The sequence below is a fragment of the Sparus aurata genome, chromosome 11 (genome assembly GCF_900880675.1).
Source record: "Sparus aurata chromosome 11, fSpaAur1.1, whole genome shotgun sequence".
Lineage (NCBI taxonomy): Eukaryota > Metazoa > Chordata > Actinopteri > Spariformes > Sparidae > Sparus > Sparus aurata.
In genome coordinates this window covers 25,373,481-25,394,893 of record NC_044197.1, presented here as the reverse complement: position 1 = coordinate 25,394,893, position 21,413 = coordinate 25,373,481, and the positions used below count along the sequence as shown (strand labels likewise).

The following is a 21,413-nucleotide window of genomic DNA, read 5'->3' as shown; positions in this document are numbered from 1 at the left end:
TACAGCTTGAATAGAATACACAGAGGATGGACAGGTGAAGTGTTTCACCCCCCATTAACAGGCCAAAGAGGACCAAAGATAACAAGAAATCTTTTAAAACACTTAGCCAGCAGAATATTCACACATCATTAACAGGTATAACAGAGACTCTTAAATCAGTGTAATATTCCACAAATTGAAAATTATAAACTTTAACTCCAGCCTTCTCGTAATGCACATACTTTCTATTTGTGTGTTTTGATGGAAACAGACGAAGCTCAGAGATCAAAGCAGCGGAGAGACAAAAAATTGAATCCAGAGAAAAGAGTCTCTGATGTACAGTAGTAGTGATTATTTTTGTTCTGCAAACTGAACCTGAACTCAACCATCCTGTAATATCTTAGGAAGTATTTACATTCAGTGAATGGCCATTAATTTTGATTCTGCACAGACCATCCAGAAAGCCACTTCAATTTAAAGTACATACTTAAAGTGAGACTTAAAGCAGGTCTGAGTGTAAGTGAGTGAGCACATGTATATGTGTGTGTATAACAAGAGAGGGAGAAGCTGTGCATTAGTTTCGAGGTTGGCATATGGCCAAAGAAATGTAAACATAATTTTTAGAGGCCCTGAAAACTAAGGAACTTACCACAAGACACAATTAAGTAAAGTGGGAATGAAGGGTCGGCAACCAGGGAAATCAAAAAGGAGAAAACAGAACAAATTTTAATGAGGATTGGGTTCCTCCAGAGAATTTAAAAACAACACAAACTAACACACAACAGCAAAAATACCTCCAATGATTTTGAGAAAGAACATAAACTTATTGTGGAGGATCGAGACCATGCAAAGGCAGACAGTTAACAAAGAAAAATGAAAGACTAGTGAGGAAACAAAGATCCACCACCTCCAGAAGCACAACATGCACTCTCAGTGCATTTCCAGAAGGAACACAGAGTGCTCCGTCATGCAACAAATCATGAGAACTCAGAGGTTAATACTGTTAACAGAATGGATGAAAAAAAATTATCAGGGGTCGATTTAGTTTTAACTATTAAAAGAAAGGGCAAGAATGCGAACCGATGGAAATCAAAAGGGGTAAATCAAGTAATCCTAAGATTACTTTGAGTTGAACCCTCTTGAAAAAAAAAACTGACTGCCTCAGGAATTTGGTTCTAGCTTCGCCCCAATGCAAGTCTGCAAAACCTTGTGTTTGAAAAGGCTCATTTGATGGTGTGCGGAAAGAAATGACCAATGGCTAGAGCAGGGAGGCTAACAGATACCCATCGAGTGAAAACTGTGCACTGAAATCGAGCCCTGTGGTTGAAGATGAGATGGAGATGAAGATGAAGATGAAAATGAAGTGGGACAGCAGATGGTCAACAAATGTGTTCTGACTGACACACTGGCAGACGGACAGAAGATGAGAACAGGGAGAGAGCGGATTGTGCAGGTGATGCATTCACTGAGACTTTTGTCATTAGTGTCACACACACTGGCTCCCATGCACAGCCTGCCAACACTGTCACATTATAAAAACAGGTTCCTCTTGCACATTAAGAGGAGGGAGGAGAGAGGAATATGGTGAAGGTGTTGCTGCTTATACAGCAAGTGTCCCCAGTGGGGGCAGACAGTGGACATTGTCTGCAGATGTTAATGGATTGGATGTATAAAACAAAGCAAAGAGAGCACCTGAATGCCCACGGCTAGCAAATAAAAAGATGAGAGTAAATAAAAACAACACAAAAAGATTTAAAAAAAACAAAAACATGAGCAGGGCCAAGCAGGAACCGTTTAACCACCTACCTCCCAGCCAGTACTCTGTGTGACAAAGAGAATACAGGACAAGTGAACGACAACACACACACCCCACACACAGTGTGGCATATGCACATACTGTGATGTCACAGTAAGGAAAATGGACTCCTGGAAACTAACCCAGGTTACTACCTGTCGACCTGGAGATCAGAGCAACTGACCTCTGACATAAAAACAAACATTTTCTGTGAATGAATCAAACACAAAAAAGTTTTGGCTGCGTCAGAGCAGCTGCTCTGCACACCAGACGACTGTAACCTTACCCAGACTGTCACTTCACATCATCATTGTGAGTCACACAACTGGCAAAAAAAAATTGGACAACTGGAGTCTCTTCCTACACTTCATGCATTCTCTGTTTCATATGTCACATATATAATAAAGCATGCAAGGTATCTCACAAAGTATTACAAAATTGACTGGAATTAAAATGCCAAATTATAAAACCATGCAAAGCTGTGTCTGTGTGAAGGCTAGGCAACATGACTACATTTGTGGACTACAAGTGTTGTTACTGTTACTTGTGTCAAGACTGAAGAGTGCTAATTTTTCTGTGGCACTGTAAGTGAAAAACTTTGATCCTTGTTGTGCGAGCTTGGTTTTGTCCCATTTTTCTTTTATACAATTCTGCTGGAAGAAATCTCTAAGCTGTCCACTAAATGTGCAGACATTATTTATGTGACAAAAGTGCACCCGTGCAAAACATTCATGTGACTGTGTCAGTGAGGTTCTGAGGTCGTTATATTGACCATTATTGAACAGATGAACATGCTATTCTCTATACATATTACTAAATTTATGAATGAACCAAGGAAAATAAATCATATATAACCTGGTGAAACCCAGAGGTGATCATTTCATAACAAGAGAAAAAAATTATATCTGGGTTACACTGAAGGAAGAAAGAATACTTTTCTCTTTTGGTTCATGTATAAATCTAGTGTCAGTTTCACACCTCAAGCTACTGGAGCCTTGTGTGGAAGAGGAGATCTACACCATGTGTGTGTTTACCTGATGCACAATTTTGCCAAAGGCTTCCTGTAGTTTACCATGTATGGTGGCTAGCTTCTTTGCATCCCTGTTGGCTTCATGAATAGGGATCAGTACCTTGTACACTTCATTTACAGCCTCATACATGCCCGCCTAGAAGGGAGATGGAGACAAATGTTAATATGGTGAAATCAGTCATCCAAAAATACAGACATTGTAGCCTCAAGTTACAGACTTTCAGAGACTTTAAATTCAAATCAGGATCACTGGAAATGTTACACAGACATCTGACTGTAAGATTTGGGATGACTACAATGATGTAAAGTCATATTACTACTGAGCATAGTTCTTATACCCTGAAGTACTCCTATTCCTAACATTATGTCTTTAAATTATATTAAAAAAAGATAGTAAAATGCCTTCATTTGTTTAGAAACAGAAAGAGGAAGCCATTTTCTCCAGAATCTTTAACTTTCTTCCACCTCTTACCATGGAGAAAGAGGCAGCAGCCTGCTCCAGGAGTCCCACTAGTCCGATCTCTGTGAAGTATTTCCCTGAGCAAATGCCTTCCTCATCTGGTGACACGACATCATCAGAGACTGCAGATTCCTCCAGCACATTGGAGGAAATATTCTGTGTACATACACAAATAAGAAGAAAAAACAATACATGAGCGCACATCAGCAGACATTTCTTTTGCCAAAAAGGCAAACACATTACAAGTATCCAGTGCCAGCCTTACCTGAAAGGTGACGCAGCCTACAGGAAGATACTTGCGGTCCTCCAGCATGCTCAGATACTCGGCGACCAGAGCAGCACTGTGCACTAGACACTGAGCAGCCTCGGCGTGGTTGTTCCTCTCTGAGTGTTTTCCAGCCATGTTCTGAAGCCACGTCAGCCGCAGGTCTGGTGATGTCTGGTAACCCTTTGCAATCCTGGAGATGGGCATGAAAGCAGAGGCACATCACACACAGGAAAGCACACAAACAACAAGTTAAAAATGATCACAGTGCAGAAACAAATTTGTAGGCAATGGAAAAGGTGTATTATGTACCTGTACATGAGATCTATCAGCATCTCAGGGTCTTCTTGGTGCTCCTTCATCTTGACTGTGTCAGACAGGATCATGTGGAGGTTAAACACAAGGTCCTGGACCTGGAAAATAAAGAATGGAGACCTTGAGTTGCTGCTTCCCCAATCCTCACAGACTTACAGTCAATTAAGTATATGAAATCCATCATAAATAATAAGTTGTCAGTCAGTCACACACTGTGATGATGAAACTAAACAATTTAATAGATAAATCAGTACCTGGTCGGGAAACGTGGTCTCCCTCAGCTCCAGGTCTTCCTCTGCGTAGGTGAGGATGGTCTTTAGAGAGCGACGCAGAAACTCCTCATTAAAATTCTGAGACGTTCCCACCAGCGAAGACAGAGACATGGTCACTTGCATTTTCACTCTTGCAAAGTTCTGAAAGTGCGACAGCAAAGAGAAGAAGGTTTGAGCAAACATTATTTGTCAAGGCTACTAGCTTCTACTTGACAGACATGAACAGCGGAGGAAGCACTTGAAGAGTAGATGTCCCTTCTAGCATGCAAGTCATTTTTAAAAAGGTCTTTGTGTGAGTCTGCCTGTATGATAACTAAGGACATTATGCAATCAGTGGTTTTGGGGCCTAAAGTGGATGGGTGATTTAAGTGTTTGTCTTTCTTTTGAAATCAACCAATTTAGTACAGAACCAAACAGGAATAGATAAATTCAACAATACAGCTGAGAGTTGGCAGTAATTTAATTCCTCATAATAACTGATTCCATTTTTTCAAATGTAATCTTAAAGTACGACATTTTGAACAATCAGTTCTCTTAATAGGATGGGCTTTCAAAACACATGGCTTTACAAGGTTTCTTAATAGATGCGGTTCTATCAGTTTTAGAGGCATTTGTGCTACGGCACATTTAACTGTCACCACTGATACATAGCAGAGAACATTTATAGCCCATCATCTCAGGTTCATGAACAAACGATGCCATTCGAACTAATCACAGAACAATTTTGGGTTGTAAAACGTTCTTTTTTCCCTCTGACTGTACTCACATTGCCGATCTCAAAGTTTTGTCTCATGAGGAGGTAGAGGGAGGCACTGGCGTGGGCCCTGATGGTGCTTATGCTGCTGCTGCAGCTCCTCAACAATCGCAAACACAGGTCAGCACACTGCTCTGTTTCCTCCTCAAAAAGCAGTTCAGGAAACTACACAGCCAAAGAGAAATACACTCAAATTAACACAAGACAAATACGAAGTCCTGGAAGAAATAGAGAGCATGAACTGAAATGAAGTCCCTTAATAAATGCCAGTAGTCTAACCTTAGACACCAGCGCCCTCTGTGTGGCAAAACAATGCTGGAGGTAGAGGGCGCTCTGGTTGCAGGCCATGCTGTGGAGCAACACCTTCAGCACCCCGCCAAGGATACTCTCCTTCGACTCTGTCACTGATACCGTCTGGAGGAGGGAAACATACCGGTATGTAGTTGTTATAGGAGTATGTCTGGTTTCTGTGTGGTTGGGTACTAGACTAAATAACTTAAAAAATGATTTCAGTATTTTTGACACCCATGCATGTTTGCATTTTGTATGCATACATGTTGAAAGTGCTGTTGACTTGCGTACCTGTACAATGATCTCCAGAGTATCAAGAATAATTATGTTGGCCTCCGTCGCGAGGTTACCATCAATAAGTGCTTCATGTTCCAGCTCTGCTCTGGTCCTGCAATTAAGAAATCAGAGAACAATGTCACAAGTTTGTTAACTTTCACAAATTGCATTGTTTATGATGTACCCTTGAATGGTACATGAGCTTCCAGTTACCACATCTAAGCATTTGTCCATAATCGTGAACAAATACATACAAGAAAAAATGTATGGCCTGAGTAAAACCTCAGCAAACTGCCTCGCTTTCATAAACTTTGAAGAAATATGAGATCGTCATACAACTGCAGCACAGATTTTAGAAAACTGTTTATCTATACATAATTGAATTATGTTTATTTTGTGCTACAAGATGTATTTTAACCTGAATGGCAGACCTCAAACTATTCAGATGATCTCTAGAATCAATGCTGATCCACATGCAGTCCAAAGCTATAACTTCTTAAGGTTTGAAGGCATCAAGGAGGCTATTCGTTATTATCAAATGTAAATCTAAGTTATCCTCTCATGACCTACAGGTAGAACACTGTAGCTAAAGTGTGAACACATGAAACTATCACAGGATTGGCTTTCATTTATAATGCATCTATCTTCCCATATTTTTCAAAAGAACAAACAAATAATCTATGACAAACAAAAGTTATTAGCTACATCGCTTTTTCCTGCAGCAGCAACCAGGGAGACACACGAGTCAAAACCCCAAAACAAGAAGCACACTGGTTAAGAAGCAAAACAGGCCCACTGCAACCACTACCAACCCTGAGACAGACATCGTTACCAGGACAGAGGGACTGACGGGATGGGGGATTCAAGGGTCAGAACCAGGATCAGGGGATCTCTGTTGGTGCATTCATGAGCAAGTATGAGCTTAGGAAGTCAAAATGGAGACAAAATTTATCATAAAATCGGTGTGTCTAGGGCTTGAATAATGAACTCAAAACAAATTTAATTAGCATATCATGACTTGTTCAAAGCCAAGTTTATCAGAAGGAAAACTAATATAAACAAATGCATTCATTTTTGTGTCCATTTCAGCTGTCTAACTGCTCAAATACATGTGAATGCACCATAAATGAGGAACTAAAGCGGCAGGGAATTCAAAAGAGCACACAGCAAATGTGGACCATACAATACCTGACAGATCTGTGACTCCTACATACACACACAGCAACGTGAGAAAACAAATGGAAATTAACAAAAAACAGCTTGAGCTGAATTTACAAAAGAACAGAGAGAAAAAAAATAATTTCAAACCCCCCCCCCAAAACAACAGTACTGTATCTTGACGCCATTTGACAAAGAAGTATAGCTCAAGTGGCACTAGATACAAACTTTAGCTTTTTGAATGCATCACAGATATCTGTAGTTAAATGTGCATTTCAACACTTGGCAATCATGTTTCAAATAGGTCCAATTCTGTTCCTGTAAATCCAGCAAAACTTAAGATTATTAGTAATAACATTGAATTGGCTTTGGCAAAGTTTGTGATGGTTTGCATGTATTACTTGGTGGACTTCAGCAGTTATATCCTGGCAAAATGATTATGGATGATAAGAGTATTACTTAAACACAGTACATAATATATTGGTTTATTTTTCTCAATCAAATTAGAAAAATGGAGAAGACGCACACACGGAGCTGATGATTTAAAATGGGGAATGACATTTTCATAGACATAACATATATGCACTTTCAGTGATCTGTGCGTGTGCTCCTTTCAACAAAATCCACAGAACTCAGTGAATAATCTGGTTGGTGTATCTTCTTGGGACTATCTTTATTTATTTTTTTTTTTGTGACATAAAGCATGTAAGTGTTAGAAAGAGCGTACTTGTCCATCTTTTCACTGTTTTGTCTCCAGTGGGTCATGTCCTTCCTCCATCGAAGGTTCTCCTGACTGCCAAATGCACTGCCAGATGGACTCCGCTCTAAATGGTGGGGAAAGGATTATTTACTTTTTTATTGGTGGTGAAAGAGGGGTTGTGTACACAGTAAAACGTGACTGAATTATGCTGAGTGGCTGTAACTGTATCTACCACGCTCAAAAAGATATAGTGGTATGCATGTGTTGTCTATAAATCAGGATATAGTCATTTGGTGTGGCCAGGATTTTGCAATTTATCTAAGTCAAACCATTTTCTACTTGGTTTGGAATTTCCTGTTACAGCTTTATGGGGTTCTTCTTGCATCTGTGTTTGCTCCAAAGATATGTCATTACGTGTGAGCATGTGCCAGAACTTGTGCCCTCACCTAGCTGTCCTCGGCTGCGTCGCACCATCTCCTGCCTGGCCCCGATGCTGCCTAGTATGGCCTCCTCCAGTTTGGCCTTCATGTCTTTGGATTTCTTAAAGGTCAGGCTGTTCATTCGCTCAAACGCCTTCTTCCCCTGCATGGTGAACACAACATGGGCCTTGTATCCATGAGGCAGAGGATGAGTAGACGGACAGAGAACACAGCGGGGAAAGTTATTTGCAGCACAGCACTCAGCAAGCAAAGCAGGTTAGTGGGATAAAAGCAAATTTGCATGCACAAAATATCAAAGAGTAAAGAGATAGCATTGCAGAAACAGCTTTAAAAAAAAGCAGAGGAATTGGTGATTACACCATAGAAAGCAGAAACTTGTCTTTATTCTATCACCATATTGAGGAGCCAAAGAATAGGACAGTACATAAGCTCATGTTCTGTATGTAAGAGGATAGTGCGGAACTTATCATGCACAGAAGATTTAGAAAACTGAAAACAAAATGTGAACATATTAGTAAAAAAAAAATAGCGATGAATCATCAGTCTGACTGGTCAGTTAGTCAGAGTATTCACGGTTGATGCTACCTTGTACTCGAAGCAGGAGACGCAGAGGTAGAGGAGATCCAGCAGGCGATTGAGCTGCGACACTGACAGGTCTGTGAACCACTTCTGTAACACCATCTCATCTGCATTTTTCAGCACCCACAGCAGACAAATGAGCAGACTGCGGCTTGACTCGGCCGAGAAGCTACCGTGCTGACGACTCGCCTGGAGAAATGGACCGGGAGGAATCAGCAGAGTGGAAACACAGAGGGACAAAAGGAATACAAAAGAGGAATGATGAGAAATTAAGTGTTAGGGCTCATGTTTTTTAAGATTATGTACCATTGCAGAAGAGAAGGACTGTTCCATTTGGTACAGATTTTTTCAGAAACAGGGAGTTACCTGCGAGTTCAGCAAGAAGCTACTTGGTCGTGACATTGGGGAGGCAGTGGAGGTGCCAGCTATTGCCATGGCAACAGTCTGGCTAATCAGGCTGTTACCTTCTCCCTCTGCCTCTTCTCCAGTGCTGCCGATTGCTGCCCCCTGGGGACCACCAGGCCGACCCCACTGGTTATGGGACTCTAGTGAGAAAAAAAAGAAGACATTTGAAAAGACTTCAGGGACACATGGACATGCATCAATTTTAAGTCACAACAAAAACCTGGTTATGTGGATGTGCCCAAGACAAATAGAGCTGGGGTCAGAACTATTGAAAGAGAAAACCTCGACAGACCCATCACATATAGGAAACATGACAGTTACTGCTGTTTTTGTACCCTCTCTGTAAGAAATTTACAGTTACCATAAACTACCAGTCTTAGTAAGCAAGTAGTTGCTACACATTTAACTTTACAACAAGATCTTAACAGAGCTTATCTTGTTGTTTAAACATTCATGAATGTTAATTCAAACAGAGGCTCTTGGTCTAGTGAGGCAGGGTCACTACAGGGTAGGGGGTTAAAGGAGACATAATGTGAGACTGATGAAATGAGGCTATGAGCTGGTACATTATGTTAGGGTGCAAAATCCTTTGAAGGTCAAATGATAACCTATTGAGTTTCAGAGGATATGTCATTGAAGGTCTCAATGCAACTTTAGGTTATTTGGAATTTAGCCACATAATGCATTAACCAGCCTCACTATGCAGCACAAAACTCAAATCTACCCAATTGCTGATCTGTGCAATAATGCTACTTAACTCAACTGTTTCAATGAAGGTATATCTGATAAGAGTGCTGCTGACTGGACTACTAATCTTTAAAGTGTTGTATGTCCTAAGCAGGTTAAAATCTTTACCTGTAAAGTCATGGAGCTGTGGTAGTGTTTCCATGACGATGCCAATGAGAGGCAGATAGAGCATGGCGACACGGGCCTTGACCTCAGGATCAGCATAGCGTGGGTCAGAGTCATGGCTTGACAGGAGGTTATGAACGACACTCACCACTTTCTTATGTAGGCCAAACATCCTGCAGGGAAACGGTAGAGAAGACAAGGGTAAAAAACACAAAAAAGGAACAAAGAGACAGGATTTTATTTCAAGTGTGATTAGAATGATGGGTGAGAGAACCTACTCACACTAAGATATACTGCATACCCATCACTCACTCCCATGCTTGTACAAGCTTATCTCTTGCCAACAGGCACAGGGACTCACAACACAAACACAACACAACACAGACAACGACAGCCATCCATAAAAAAAAACAAGTAAGGACCCAACTATCAGTCCTCACTTAGAATTAAATATTTTCTCTATAAAACAATCTGTGTAACAAGTGTAGGAAATGTCCAGAACATACTAACCCCTCATTTTCTGGGTCCAGTATTACAGACAGTTCTGATAGTACCAGACCGGCCAGAAAGTGTTGCTCTCTGAAGGGGACAGACAACTCAAACATGTTGGCTATCTTTTGGTCCTGGACATGTGTGGAGAAGCCAGAGCTCTGTGGGAGAGGAAAACAACATTCAAACAGATAGGACCATAAATATTTGACCAGATTCTTTTGGCTGTAAATCAAGCAAATACAAAATCATTTGCCAGTCTTGGTGAGTTTTAGACAAGAAAATCAAAAAAATTATTTCACTGGAGTGGCTTATAGGACCATATCACAGGATGAATTACATTTGTATGCAGGCATTTAAATTTCTCTACACAAATTTTGTCTGACCTGTGAAGTTGCTGAAGACACAGAGGGGGAAGGGGAGGCAGGTGGGGTGAGAAGACTGCAGGGCAGATTTAGCGTGACGTAGTGTTCGTGGCTGCAAACGATTCTCAAGAAATCCAGCCTCAAAGACTCAAGGGTTGGGTTCTGCAGAGCATAAAGCTTTGTGGACACCTGGAGAAAAGGAAATAGTACACATTAATGCATATTTCATCAAGAAAATGTGTCACGCAATTAGGGTATATCTTGTCACAAGAGCAGAAATCATCATAAGTGAGTTCTTAATATATTCTTAGTGTTGTGATGAAACCTGCTATGCTATATTTATAAATCGTAAATTGATCACAAGACCCAGCATGAAATGTATGCTTCAAAGCACCAGAATATAGACAACAAGGATGATATCTGGCAGTGGCTTCCCTTAAATACCCAAGGTCTTAATTTGTTGACAAGTCATATTCAAATCAAATTAATTGACATACTTCTAATAGTTGACTGTAACTGAAAAGTACTCAGCAACCACATTCTCCTTTCTCTTCACTAATCCTGACAGGATTTGATTATTCTTTGTCATGAGAAAACACAGTAACACAAGAAAACGGATAACATATTCATTAATCTCACAGAGGGATTTACCTGTTTCCAGTATGCTCTGATCAGGGTGAAGACAAAGCCTCGGTCCATGACAGAGAGCAAATCATTCAGGAAGAAGGCCAGACTAGTGTTTAGTCTCTCTACCAACTCCAGGTCCTGATAGGATGAGATACACACTTCTTAAAAAGGTTTCCAGAATTGTCAGTTAGGACATGATTCCTGCTTATTCACACTGTATAAAGTGAACAAGACAAATAGGTAGGCACGATAGGGATACCAATAACACCTAACCTAACAACCAAGGGGTGTATTCGAGTTTGAATGAAGTGTGTCTTACAGCGATAAAATAACTGTTTCTACAAATAGAGTCTGGACTTTTCGGCAGGAAGCTGTTTCTGGTTAAACAAATATAATCTTAATCTTTAACATCAGGTCTATCTCTGTAGAGATCCTTTTTATCATGGTTACTTAGAATTACAATCTGAGCACTTTTAGTGGATCTATTTTCTCGGGGCATAATTGTCTACAGGGATTACATTGCAGCCCATTTTACAGCTGCGGCCTGCAGCGATCTTAGTCAATACTGGACCAATAAAAAAATGTCATCCCTATTTGTCATTTAGTCGCAAAAAACATGGGAAAAAAATACACCCTTTGATATAACTTTTAAAGGACTAATTGGCAAAATGTATATATTCCCTAACCTCAATTGTATGCACTTTGTCAGCAATACTGTGGTACACTTCTTCTAACTGTTATATACCTTCTGGAAGCGAGACACAATGTCGCCAGCGATGGTGCTGACCAGGGCTGTAATGTCATCCATGAAGCGTTCTGGAAAACGGTTCTTTCTGGGCGACTCTAAGCGTTCGGTAAAGTACAGATGGTGGATTATGCTCTTCACCTGTGGTAAAGGGCAGAGATATCGTCATGGAAAGACTATGGCACTGTGATCACTGATAAGAACTATAGGAGACCTATACATTTAAGTCAAAGCAGCTTTTAAGTTTAAAATTGATGTTTCCTACCATGAGTTCAAAGAAAAACCAGGCCTGTTGAAGCGCACCCTCCCTGACACTTCCACTGCTCACCACCCACTGGAGGGCCAACTCCTCATGGAAGAGCTAAGTAGAATAGGGAGTAGAAAATGGAGACACAGATGTAGAGAGGGAGGGAAAGAGGGAGAGGCAATAAAGCCAGACAGACAGAAGGTGAGGCGTCGGGAGCAGCATCGCTGTCCATCTCAAATTAACAATACCACGTCTACATGGTGTGAACAGATTCTTCTGTGATAATACTGATAACTGGATTCCACAGACTTGACAAACAAGTTAAGTGATTTCAGTTAAAAAGGATTACTAACATTCTCTATTTGAAAAAATAATACAGTCCAGTACAGCTCCTTTGCCCCATGCACTGGAATTTAACTTGATTAAAGACATTGTGAGGTTTAACCAAAAAGTGTTACATATACATGTTACAGTAAGGGTCACCCAACACTCTAAACAAATGTATTAAATCAAACATTCTACAAATGAATCACTGAATACATATTATGATGAAAAATGCACTCTTATCACCATGCAATTTGTAGTATGTCATAATGGTATGAACATCCAAAAATACTTTCCTCTGTGAACGGGAAAATCATTTATTCCTCTTAATTTCTTTCAAGTGCTATGCATCAAAGCCTTGCATTGTTTTATGTGTGTGTTTTTTTTTGTATTTTGTTTTTTTAACAAAACCAACATCCAACACAATCTGGCTAACATTCTGATACTCTTCCAGAGTCTGGCAAGTCTTCCTTAATCTTGTTGACGCAAAAACCCAACTTACATCCAATTTTGAAACCGTTAATCATGACTCTACATTATTTAAGTATTAATTTATTAAACATTTTCACGATTAATCGATTAGTTTTTGGTCTATAAAATGCGGAGAATAGTGGAAAACGTCAATCGTATTTCCAAAGCCTGTTATGACATTTTCCTAAATTGCCCAGACTGATTCAACAATTATCAAGATAGTTGACATAATAATCAATGAATCACTGCAGGCCTAGCCGTATTTGGGATGAATATAATTTCTATATGTAAGTAGGAAATTTTAAGTCCTGTAAGTAAGTAAGTAAGTAAGTAAGTAAGTATGTATAACATAACTGCCAAATTTATAGCTGATTGTATCCTGATGGCTTCTGAACTAATCAGGTTTTTGTTTTTCTGGTATATATAAAAACGTGCACTAACTTGTGTGTATAATACACACTAAGAGGAGACTTCCCAGACCAAGTTAGCCAGACAGCGTTAGCCAGAAAACAACCAACATTCATGTCACATCAAAAACTCCTCGACACATTCAGGCCAAGAGCCATTCAGGCTAAGCAGGTCGATGACATTCAGCATTCAACAAGACTCCACAACCACCAAATACAACATCAACCAATCCAGAGGCACACATCCACAGACAAGACAGGTGAGGAGGCGAGTACAGAGGTGGGCGGGGTTGGCTCCTCCCCCAGTGCAAGTGGCTCTACCTTTTTTGTGGGCAACCGTCCTGTTAAAGTTTGCAAGAAACTGGCGCTCTCAGTGTGCGAAGACATGCGATTGCCACAGCGCTCCATGGCCTATGGGTGGGATGAATGGAACGGTGACAACAAGGTTAGTGGAGGAGCAACGGGAGCGAAGGGTTGCACCTTTTTCCTCAGCACAAAGGGAAAATGTGTCTGCTGGGTCACCCACACACACTTTTGTGATCTCTTACACACAAGTCATACATGAAGACACAAAACAACAGGACAAGGCCACAACTCTTAAAAGTGTTGTACCCATAATCTAAAACAGTCAGATACATTGATAGTCTTAGACAAGGGATGCAAAATGGCTGAAAAAGTGGCTGTGAAATCAAGTCAAGACATTGTATTGTTTTTCTTCATTCTTACTTGATGTCACAGCCATTGTTTAACGACGTGCCATTCTGCATGAACACAATACTTTAGAGACGTAAAATGGCATATGAAACTATTACAGTTATTATTTTTGGTAAGTAGAGTAACATAATGTTTCAGCCCAGATTAAATGTTGATTAAATGCCTGCTCTGTCAATGTCAATTTATTGTAAATTAGTGACAAAGATAAGCTTATGTGACAACTTAAAATGATAGAGGACATGACATCATACAACGATGGTAAAGACATCACACATGTAGATAGACACACACTCACACTCACAGATATACCATGCTCCAGTGACAAAGTTAATGTTATGGAGGGTTAGTAGAAAGTCATGCAGGAACTAGCTGAGAGTTGAGATTGTAAGGTAATGGAAAGAGTGAATAACTGTGTTAAAGGCAGAAAGGGGAAAAGGAAGTAACAGATGAAATAAAATGAAAGCAAATAAATCCAATATGCTGAAAATGAAGATGAAGATGATTTCTAACACTACTCTTTTTCTCAACTACACCAAGAATCCTTTTTGGGAAATACACACACACACACAAAAAGATCAGCTGGTGTGTGTCTTGGTTTTGGATTTAGTGATAACTGACCACTGTAAACCCAAAATAGCAGACAAGCCTAGCAGAAAGAAAGAGAGGCTGACAATGTTGAATAACGTGTGAATAACTACTAAACTAGCACAGTAATATTCGGATTTAGTGTCTTTCTGTGCAAGTATTGAGAAAAAGGGAGGTGTTAAATGTGATCAGTGAAGAGGGATGACACCTGAGACTCTAACATGAGAGATAGAGGGTCATGGAGGCGGCTGTGACTCCCATGTATGGGATCATGGGAGGGTTGTGAATTAGAGTTTTAACAGAATGCTGTAACATTCTGAAGTTTTGGTCTTTTGCGTCTTGTGGTTTAGAGATCTCTCTAGTTTGGAGAAATAAGTTATGAGACTTAAAAACTCTGGAAGGAGCTTCACAATAGGCTGAATCAATAACTGAAGATGTGATCATGACAACAGGACGTAAAAGTATAAAGCTTAAAATACTCATCAGGGAGGATATGAATTACTCAGAATATCACTTTTTTCTTTTAGTAACGCTTACAAATGACACAAATAAACCAAAACTCCAAATATCCCAGTATCCCTTCAAGGTGAATAGGGTGAGTTATTTTTGCAGTGAGGCAAAGTGGAGGACGGGGTATTCATAAAACCACCTGCATGGTTTCTGGAGCGGACCCAGGGCTGGATCCCCAGGGGGCACTCTTACAGCCCATGGTGTGCACCCACGAGTTGGAGCGGTCTAAGCCCTAGGTGTGCCAAGGTCAAATGACACAAGGCAGACAGGAAGCAAGGGAATGAGCGAGCAGCACGGGGGAAGGAGGAGGGAAGGAATAATGACAGGTTAAAGAGGCTCAAAGATCAGGACTGCTGGAAGATGCCAGAGGACCAAAAAAGGTTAGCTGTCAGTAAATTAAAAATTCAGGTCATCACCACAGAGGAGCAAAGCACTTCTGTCTCTCCCTTTCCCTCTTTGTGTAAGAAATAACTTCCCCTCGCTCAGAGACAAAAGAAGAAAGGTTTAGTTGTGTATTAGCAGCAAAGGGAACATTCATCAAACAAGGGGCTGCATTCACTCACTGCTCGGGTATGTTTGGGTAAAATAAAAAACGTTTGAAGTGGGAAATCAGAAATTATACAAGACAAAATACATACAACATATAAATAACATGAAATAAAAAAAATCTATAAAACCAGCAGAGACTAAACAGACTAAGCAATTGTTAATAATTTATAACTATTGAGACAATGTGCTATTGAATCTTTTTGATAGCACCTCCTTTCTGAAGCGACTGTAAACTAAACGTCTTTTATGTCTTTGACAACCTGCACACACTGCGAATTGTGTGTGCATGGGTTTATGTGTGTGCCAGGTTGCTGTTACAGCGGTTAGAGAGATAAGATGTCCAATCTTGTGTTTACGCAAGGACTATACAGTTAACATGTTGATGAAATAGTCCCCTGGGTCACTGTACACATGGAAGGACTTTACCTTGATGGGGTTTAAGAACTATAGATTCAGTACAATCACCTTGCTTGAGCCTGTCTAAAAATATATCACAAATCAACAATAGTAAATGGACTACGGCAACGTTAAATATTTAACTCTGATATCTGACATCCACGTGCAGTGTGGAAAAGCCAAATACTGCAATAGGGCTATGGCCAAAAAACATGCATATCTATCCCTGCTGGTTCTGTCTACATCGGGACCACATATAATGTTTTGAGTTTTAAGCAACAAAATGTAACTTCCTAGAGGAAGATTGTTGAGTCATATGACCAGATCGTCAAGTACTGACACTTTGGGTTGGCAGCTCAGCCAACCCAAAGTGTCTGTATTCAACAACATCTGGATTGGTCTCAACGATCAACTATCTTTCTCCTCGAAGTTACAATTTGTTGCCCTAACAGAAAATCAACTTAACTACAAAGATATCAACATAAAACAATTTATAGCTCAAGTATGAGTGATAACATTGTTTGGTGACCTTACCTTGCTGCCAATGATGGCGCGGACCTCATCATCTGGAGAGGTGGGTGTGCCGGAGATGTCAGGGTTACTGTTGCTAAGGCTACGGGAGCGGTTTAGGTTGAGGCTGGCTGGTCGAACGGCTGAGCGAGCCATGGTGGCATAGTGAACCGAACCTCCCAACCCGCCCGGACCTGGTACAACACACAGACAAAGCAAAGTGGGACAACTGGGATGTGATGGGAAAAAACTATTGCCACCAAACCATTTTAGGACCACTGACATGATATTTGCATTTTAACTCTGCTCCCAATACCCACATTAAAATTTGTAAACACCCAGTCTCTTATCAAAAAGCCAATGTACCAAACATTTCATCCTGCTTGTTATGAACACACAGGAATTAATTTATTCAGAAATGATAAGCAACCATTGGATCTTGGTAGTGGATGGTTTATTAGCTTAACGAGGACATTGCACAACCTAATTTAAATACTACATGAAGTACTAAATGTATTCTTAATTTTAGAGGAAAGAACAACTGTACAAAGATTAAGATGTTCAACAGTGGGCAATATCTACCTGTTAAGGATGAGTTGGGGTCTGTGTTGGGCAGGCAGAAGACAAAATAGATGTGGAAGGGGAAAAAAGAAAAAGATAAAAAAAGAAAAAGATGAAGAAAAATTGGCAGGTAGGTTTGATAATAAAGACACCCAGTGAACGGTGAGCTTGGGGTTGATGAGGTCAACTTAAAAGGAGAAAACAGAAAAACAGACACAGAATAAAGAAAATGTGAGACAGCTTAATGTTTTGAAAATACCTGGAGAGGGAGAGTTGGGATCAGCGCTGGGCAAACGGAAGACGTAATGGATGTAAGAGGACAGCAGGCCGTTGCGGCCATGCATATCCTGGCTGGTGTCCAGGTATTTATGAAGCCGGTTCACTATGGATGCCATGACCTCAAAGGATGCCTGGCCCAGATTCACTGAATACACACATGCAGAGGTACAGACAGCAGCAAAGTGACACATGTGCAAAAATGCAGACATGGGTTAGAGAGACAAGAACAGTATGGATATACACAAAGTTAACTAACAGTAAATAAATCATCCATTATCACATTATCACACAACAAGACAATGCTTCGTATGATTACTGCCATTGACCATTTCAGTGTCTCCAAAATACTGTTTTGTACAAATACTGTTGAAGATGTGGTGATTCAGATGACTTTACAAAACTTCCAAGTTTTTCTCAGAGAATTCTGTGCCCATGTTACTATGCAAATACAGTGGGCTCTATAAAAATACAGGTACAGGAACTACACTACAGATATCACAATCATGGTAATAAAATGTGTATTTCTCCCTCAGTAGTTTTCCTTTGCTTACTTATTTTGTCCAGACCATTTGTTCATAATAAATTCAAATGTAAAATTTGAAAACATCAAAAATAATCATCGTATGAGTACTGTTAATCACACAGAGTATATAATAAACACTGAACTGCAACACCAATTCCAAAATGGGGCAAAATGAAGCTTGACAATTAAGCCGAGTTTGTAGCAAATAATAAAATCTAATTTAGGAAAACATGTAAGCGTCCCTGTAAATAAAAGACACTTGATGAGATACCCAATTCTACTTGGCGAACTTATAGTCACCCCCAGGCTGTTGTAAAATTAATGTGTGATGTCTGATTTCAGTTTTTTCAGTGAAGTGTATAATGTATACAATATCTTACCTATCTGGCCGGCAATGACTGGTGGCCGCACTACAAGCAACACCAACTTGTCTAGTAGAAGGTGAAGGAACCGAACCACTGGCTCTAGCTGGGAAGAGTTGAGTGCCGCAATGCTGGACTTGAGCTCTGCCTCCAGGTTGTTCTCCATAATGCGCATGTCTCCTATCCTGACTGGGAACATGTGCTCGTCCAGGGCATGCACCAAGGCAAAGAACTTATCTAGGTACTGGTCCTGAGTAGGGGTGTGAAACATGAGCAGAGCGCAAAGAAATGTGTTGGCAAAACAAATGCAAGAGAATACATGGAAGGGTATTCAAAAAGACACGAATGGTGAAGGAACAAAAGAAGAGATGATAAAATGGATGAAGATAAAAGAAACAAAAACACAAAAACATAATGGTGTTAAAGGTAGGGAAAGGCGAAGGTGTAAAACGGGAAGGTAGGGAGTCAAGAAAGAAAAGTAAGCTTGGATCTACTCGTCAGTAAGTTGGTTCACAGAGTTGAAACCACAAAACGAACTTCACAAGAGGAACAGTAGAATCCAGCAATCTAATCTGAGCCAGGAGCAGTGATTTATGAGCACATTAGCCCCAGTTAGGCTCCTAGGGACCACAGTCAAGACTTCCACACCCCAGCCGACACAGAGATGGAGTAGACCCGAGTAAATTACTGGCGAGGCGAGCTTCACCCACTAATGAACTGGTGCAAGGAAAGAATTACTGTCTAAATGTGAAAACACTGAGTGTTTGTTTCTCAGTACTGTAACCGAAATTATAGATAATAACCTGTTGGGAAGCTTTTGAAAATGATAATGGCAAATTATATAACAATAAAACTTCTTCATTCCTGAAAATTAGGTTATTTAGGTGATACAAAGTTAATTTTTTTCTGCAGCATTTTCCCTCTGCTCAAATATATAGCAATGAACGAGTAAGAAGGTGTGATGAAGGTTGAATGGAAACATTTTTAGTAAAACTACTGTATAAAGTATTGTTACCTGTGTGTGGATGGTTGAAACAGTCACAACTTCCACATTAAATACTCCTCGATGGTTGTCCACCCACTTCATCCCAGGGAGAGGAACCTGATGTACAATAATGCCCTAGTAAATCTCAGCTGCACATGTAGATTTTACAAGCAGTGAAAATTGAGCGATTGGTTACTGTGCATGGAAGGCTGAGTTTTTCTTTAATAAAAAAAGGCTAAAAACTCAACAAGAAAACATATTTTACAAATATATTACAAAAGGATGCTCGGACATCATGGTGCAGTATGATACAATCCTCAAAAACACAGTCATATGACTCGATGAGTCATATGGGCCAATGAACGATGCAGTCGTATATCGCCGATGGTTGACAGCCATGGATTACTAATCCCTGACCAGAGTAACATCACGATTTAAAAGGCTCCCCGCCAGAGAGCACAATTAAGTGGCTTGTCCCCTCTGAGTTGCCCTAGGGCAAGAGTTGTTGTTGTTTGTGATATGTGGGGAGAAGAAATTAAATAAATTTGTTGCTGCTCAGTGCACTAATCTTATGTTTCAATTACCCCTTTTATACTTTTCTTATTAAACCAGCTCAGTTAGGGGAACCCAAGACACTTGTTTAAATTTGTGGCAACAGTGTTTCTTCTCCTTACGGGCCACTGTTTCTCTAAGTCTCTCAGGCTGAACCAAGCTACGTTACGGACATGTGGCGCGGAGACGAGGACACCTTTTAAACCTTGCACAGGGACATATATCAGTGGTAACGGAAGATAGTTTCCTCTGCATGGTGAGACAGTTGGAGATTCATGTCAGAGAAATGGTGGTACACAGCGGCAGCTACAGTGTTGAACTAATAAGCAACTGCTGCCTTACGACAACACACGCTGCCTTAAATTCATAAACAACAATGTCCATCATGGTGTTTCACCATTTCATGTCAATTCAGCAGACATCAACCAACCCTACTGAGGATCTGGTAAACACACTTGGACAATAATATCATGGCTTCCCCTGTTAAATACACCTTTGTGATTTTATTTTTTTGAAGAAGACAAATGTTGTTGTATGAATTCAATAGTCTTACATCTGGTGAAAGAACGGAGTAGGATTGTGGTGGTTTTTCCAGAGATACTGGGAGACAAAAGTGTCCTGTCCGCAGACGGCCATTCTGCAGCATGGGGATCCACTACAGAGAGAGGGCAAAAAAATATCAAAAGAGAACACAGAGGATTATATTTTTCATTTAGTGTATATTCTAAATTCATTGCGTTCTCTTTATTTTCCACTTGCACTTATGTCTCAAATTCGATGTATGTTGTTTAAAGGTGGAAAAAGCTGGAAAAAGGGTGTGTCTGTGTGGAACAGATAAGGACTCTAACTGTGTGTAATGCATGTCTGAATGAGTATGTCTAAGTTTACACCTATGCCTGCAGGAACACTGCAATAATGAGACTGCCAAAGTAACAGCCTATGTGGTTATTGTAGCTGTGACGTACCGTGTATCCGACAGGCGTCTCCAGTGGTGTGTTCTGCTTCTGCTGGCAGCTGACATGGTAAAAGGTGAAGAGAATGTGGTGATGGTCCGACAAGGAGGCAGGGAGCTTGATCTTGACCTCATCATGAAAGTCAGGGGATCTGTTCACAGTAACAATAATAAAAAGTTATTTAACAACGGTGATACAAGCTGCTTTATATTCAACCAAGCAATCGATTCAAAAAGACAGTCAGCTGAAACAAATTAGTTTCCAAACTACGTAGACAGGTTAAGTCATGTGGTACAGGCTGTTAACTCAAGGGCATTCTAATTATATCCACATTGACTTTGGTTCTCCCATTGCCTGAACACACTGTTTAACCAAAACAATGTCTCTCCTCGGACAAAGCTTTTGCCAACAGTTCATTTTTGATTACAACTTTTTTACATAAATGCTACCACGGAGCAAGTGGTTTTCTCTACAGACTCTACCTGCTCCAAAGAACATGCTCCTGGATAGATAACAATAAAGTTCTATCGAATCCACCCATTGCTTTCCCATATGACTTTTCTAAAAGCTAATTCTGGAAATAATGGAGAATTGTTTGCCACAAACAAGATTCTAGGTAACATAACAGGCTTAGATGCTAGCATGGACTTGCAATTGAAATTAGTACAATTAGTACAATTTCATGCAT

General features: G+C 40.2%; 1 protein-coding gene across 18 annotated transcripts in view; it reads right to left on the bottom strand.

Moving 5' to 3' along the window:
- The window catches only part of dock7 (dedicator of cytokinesis 7), a 48,710-nt gene that overhangs the window by 4,248 nt on the left and 23,049 nt on the right, over nt 1-21,413 (bottom strand). For 2 of the 18 annotated variants that reach the window (XM_030434002.1, XM_030434008.1), the window contains exons 17-44: nt 20,738-20,876; nt 20,326-20,427; nt 19,251-19,337; nt 18,254-18,485; nt 17,331-17,495; nt 17,093-17,113; nt 16,535-16,704; nt 15,195-15,287; nt 13,568-13,657; nt 12,063-12,158; nt 11,798-11,938; nt 11,077-11,190; nt 10,447-10,614; nt 10,082-10,221; nt 9,575-9,744; nt 8,681-8,859; nt 8,321-8,503; nt 7,742-7,901; nt 7,323-7,419; nt 5,453-5,549; nt 5,150-5,284; nt 4,883-5,035; nt 4,099-4,257; nt 3,842-3,942; nt 3,530-3,722; nt 3,277-3,420; nt 2,809-2,940; nt 1,786-1,800 (exon numbers count right to left, since the gene is read on the bottom strand). In XM_030434002.1, the coding sequence (XP_030289862.1) occupies nt 1,786-1,800; nt 2,809-2,940; nt 3,277-3,420; nt 3,530-3,722; nt 3,842-3,942; nt 4,099-4,257; nt 4,883-5,035; nt 5,150-5,284; nt 5,453-5,549; nt 7,323-7,419; nt 7,742-7,901; nt 8,321-8,503; nt 8,681-8,859; nt 9,575-9,744; nt 10,082-10,221; nt 10,447-10,614; nt 11,077-11,190; nt 11,798-11,938; nt 12,063-12,158; nt 13,568-13,657; nt 15,195-15,287; nt 16,535-16,704; nt 17,093-17,113; nt 17,331-17,495; nt 18,254-18,485; nt 19,251-19,337; nt 20,326-20,427; nt 20,738-20,876 (3,676 nt within the window). Of the gene's footprint in view, nt 1-1,785; nt 1,801-2,808; nt 2,941-3,276; nt 3,421-3,529; nt 3,723-3,841; nt 3,943-4,098; nt 4,258-4,882; nt 5,036-5,149; nt 5,285-5,452; nt 5,550-7,322; nt 7,420-7,741; nt 7,902-8,320; nt 8,504-8,680; nt 8,860-9,574; nt 9,745-10,081; nt 10,222-10,446; nt 10,615-11,076; nt 11,191-11,797; nt 11,939-12,062; nt 12,161-13,567; nt 13,658-15,194; nt 15,288-16,534; nt 16,705-17,092; nt 17,114-17,330; nt 17,496-18,253; nt 18,486-19,250; nt 19,338-20,325; nt 20,428-20,737; nt 20,877-21,413 lie in introns of those variants that run through there. The other 16 variants (XM_030434004.1, XM_030434005.1, XM_030434007.1 and 13 more) reach the window with 15 other exon arrangements.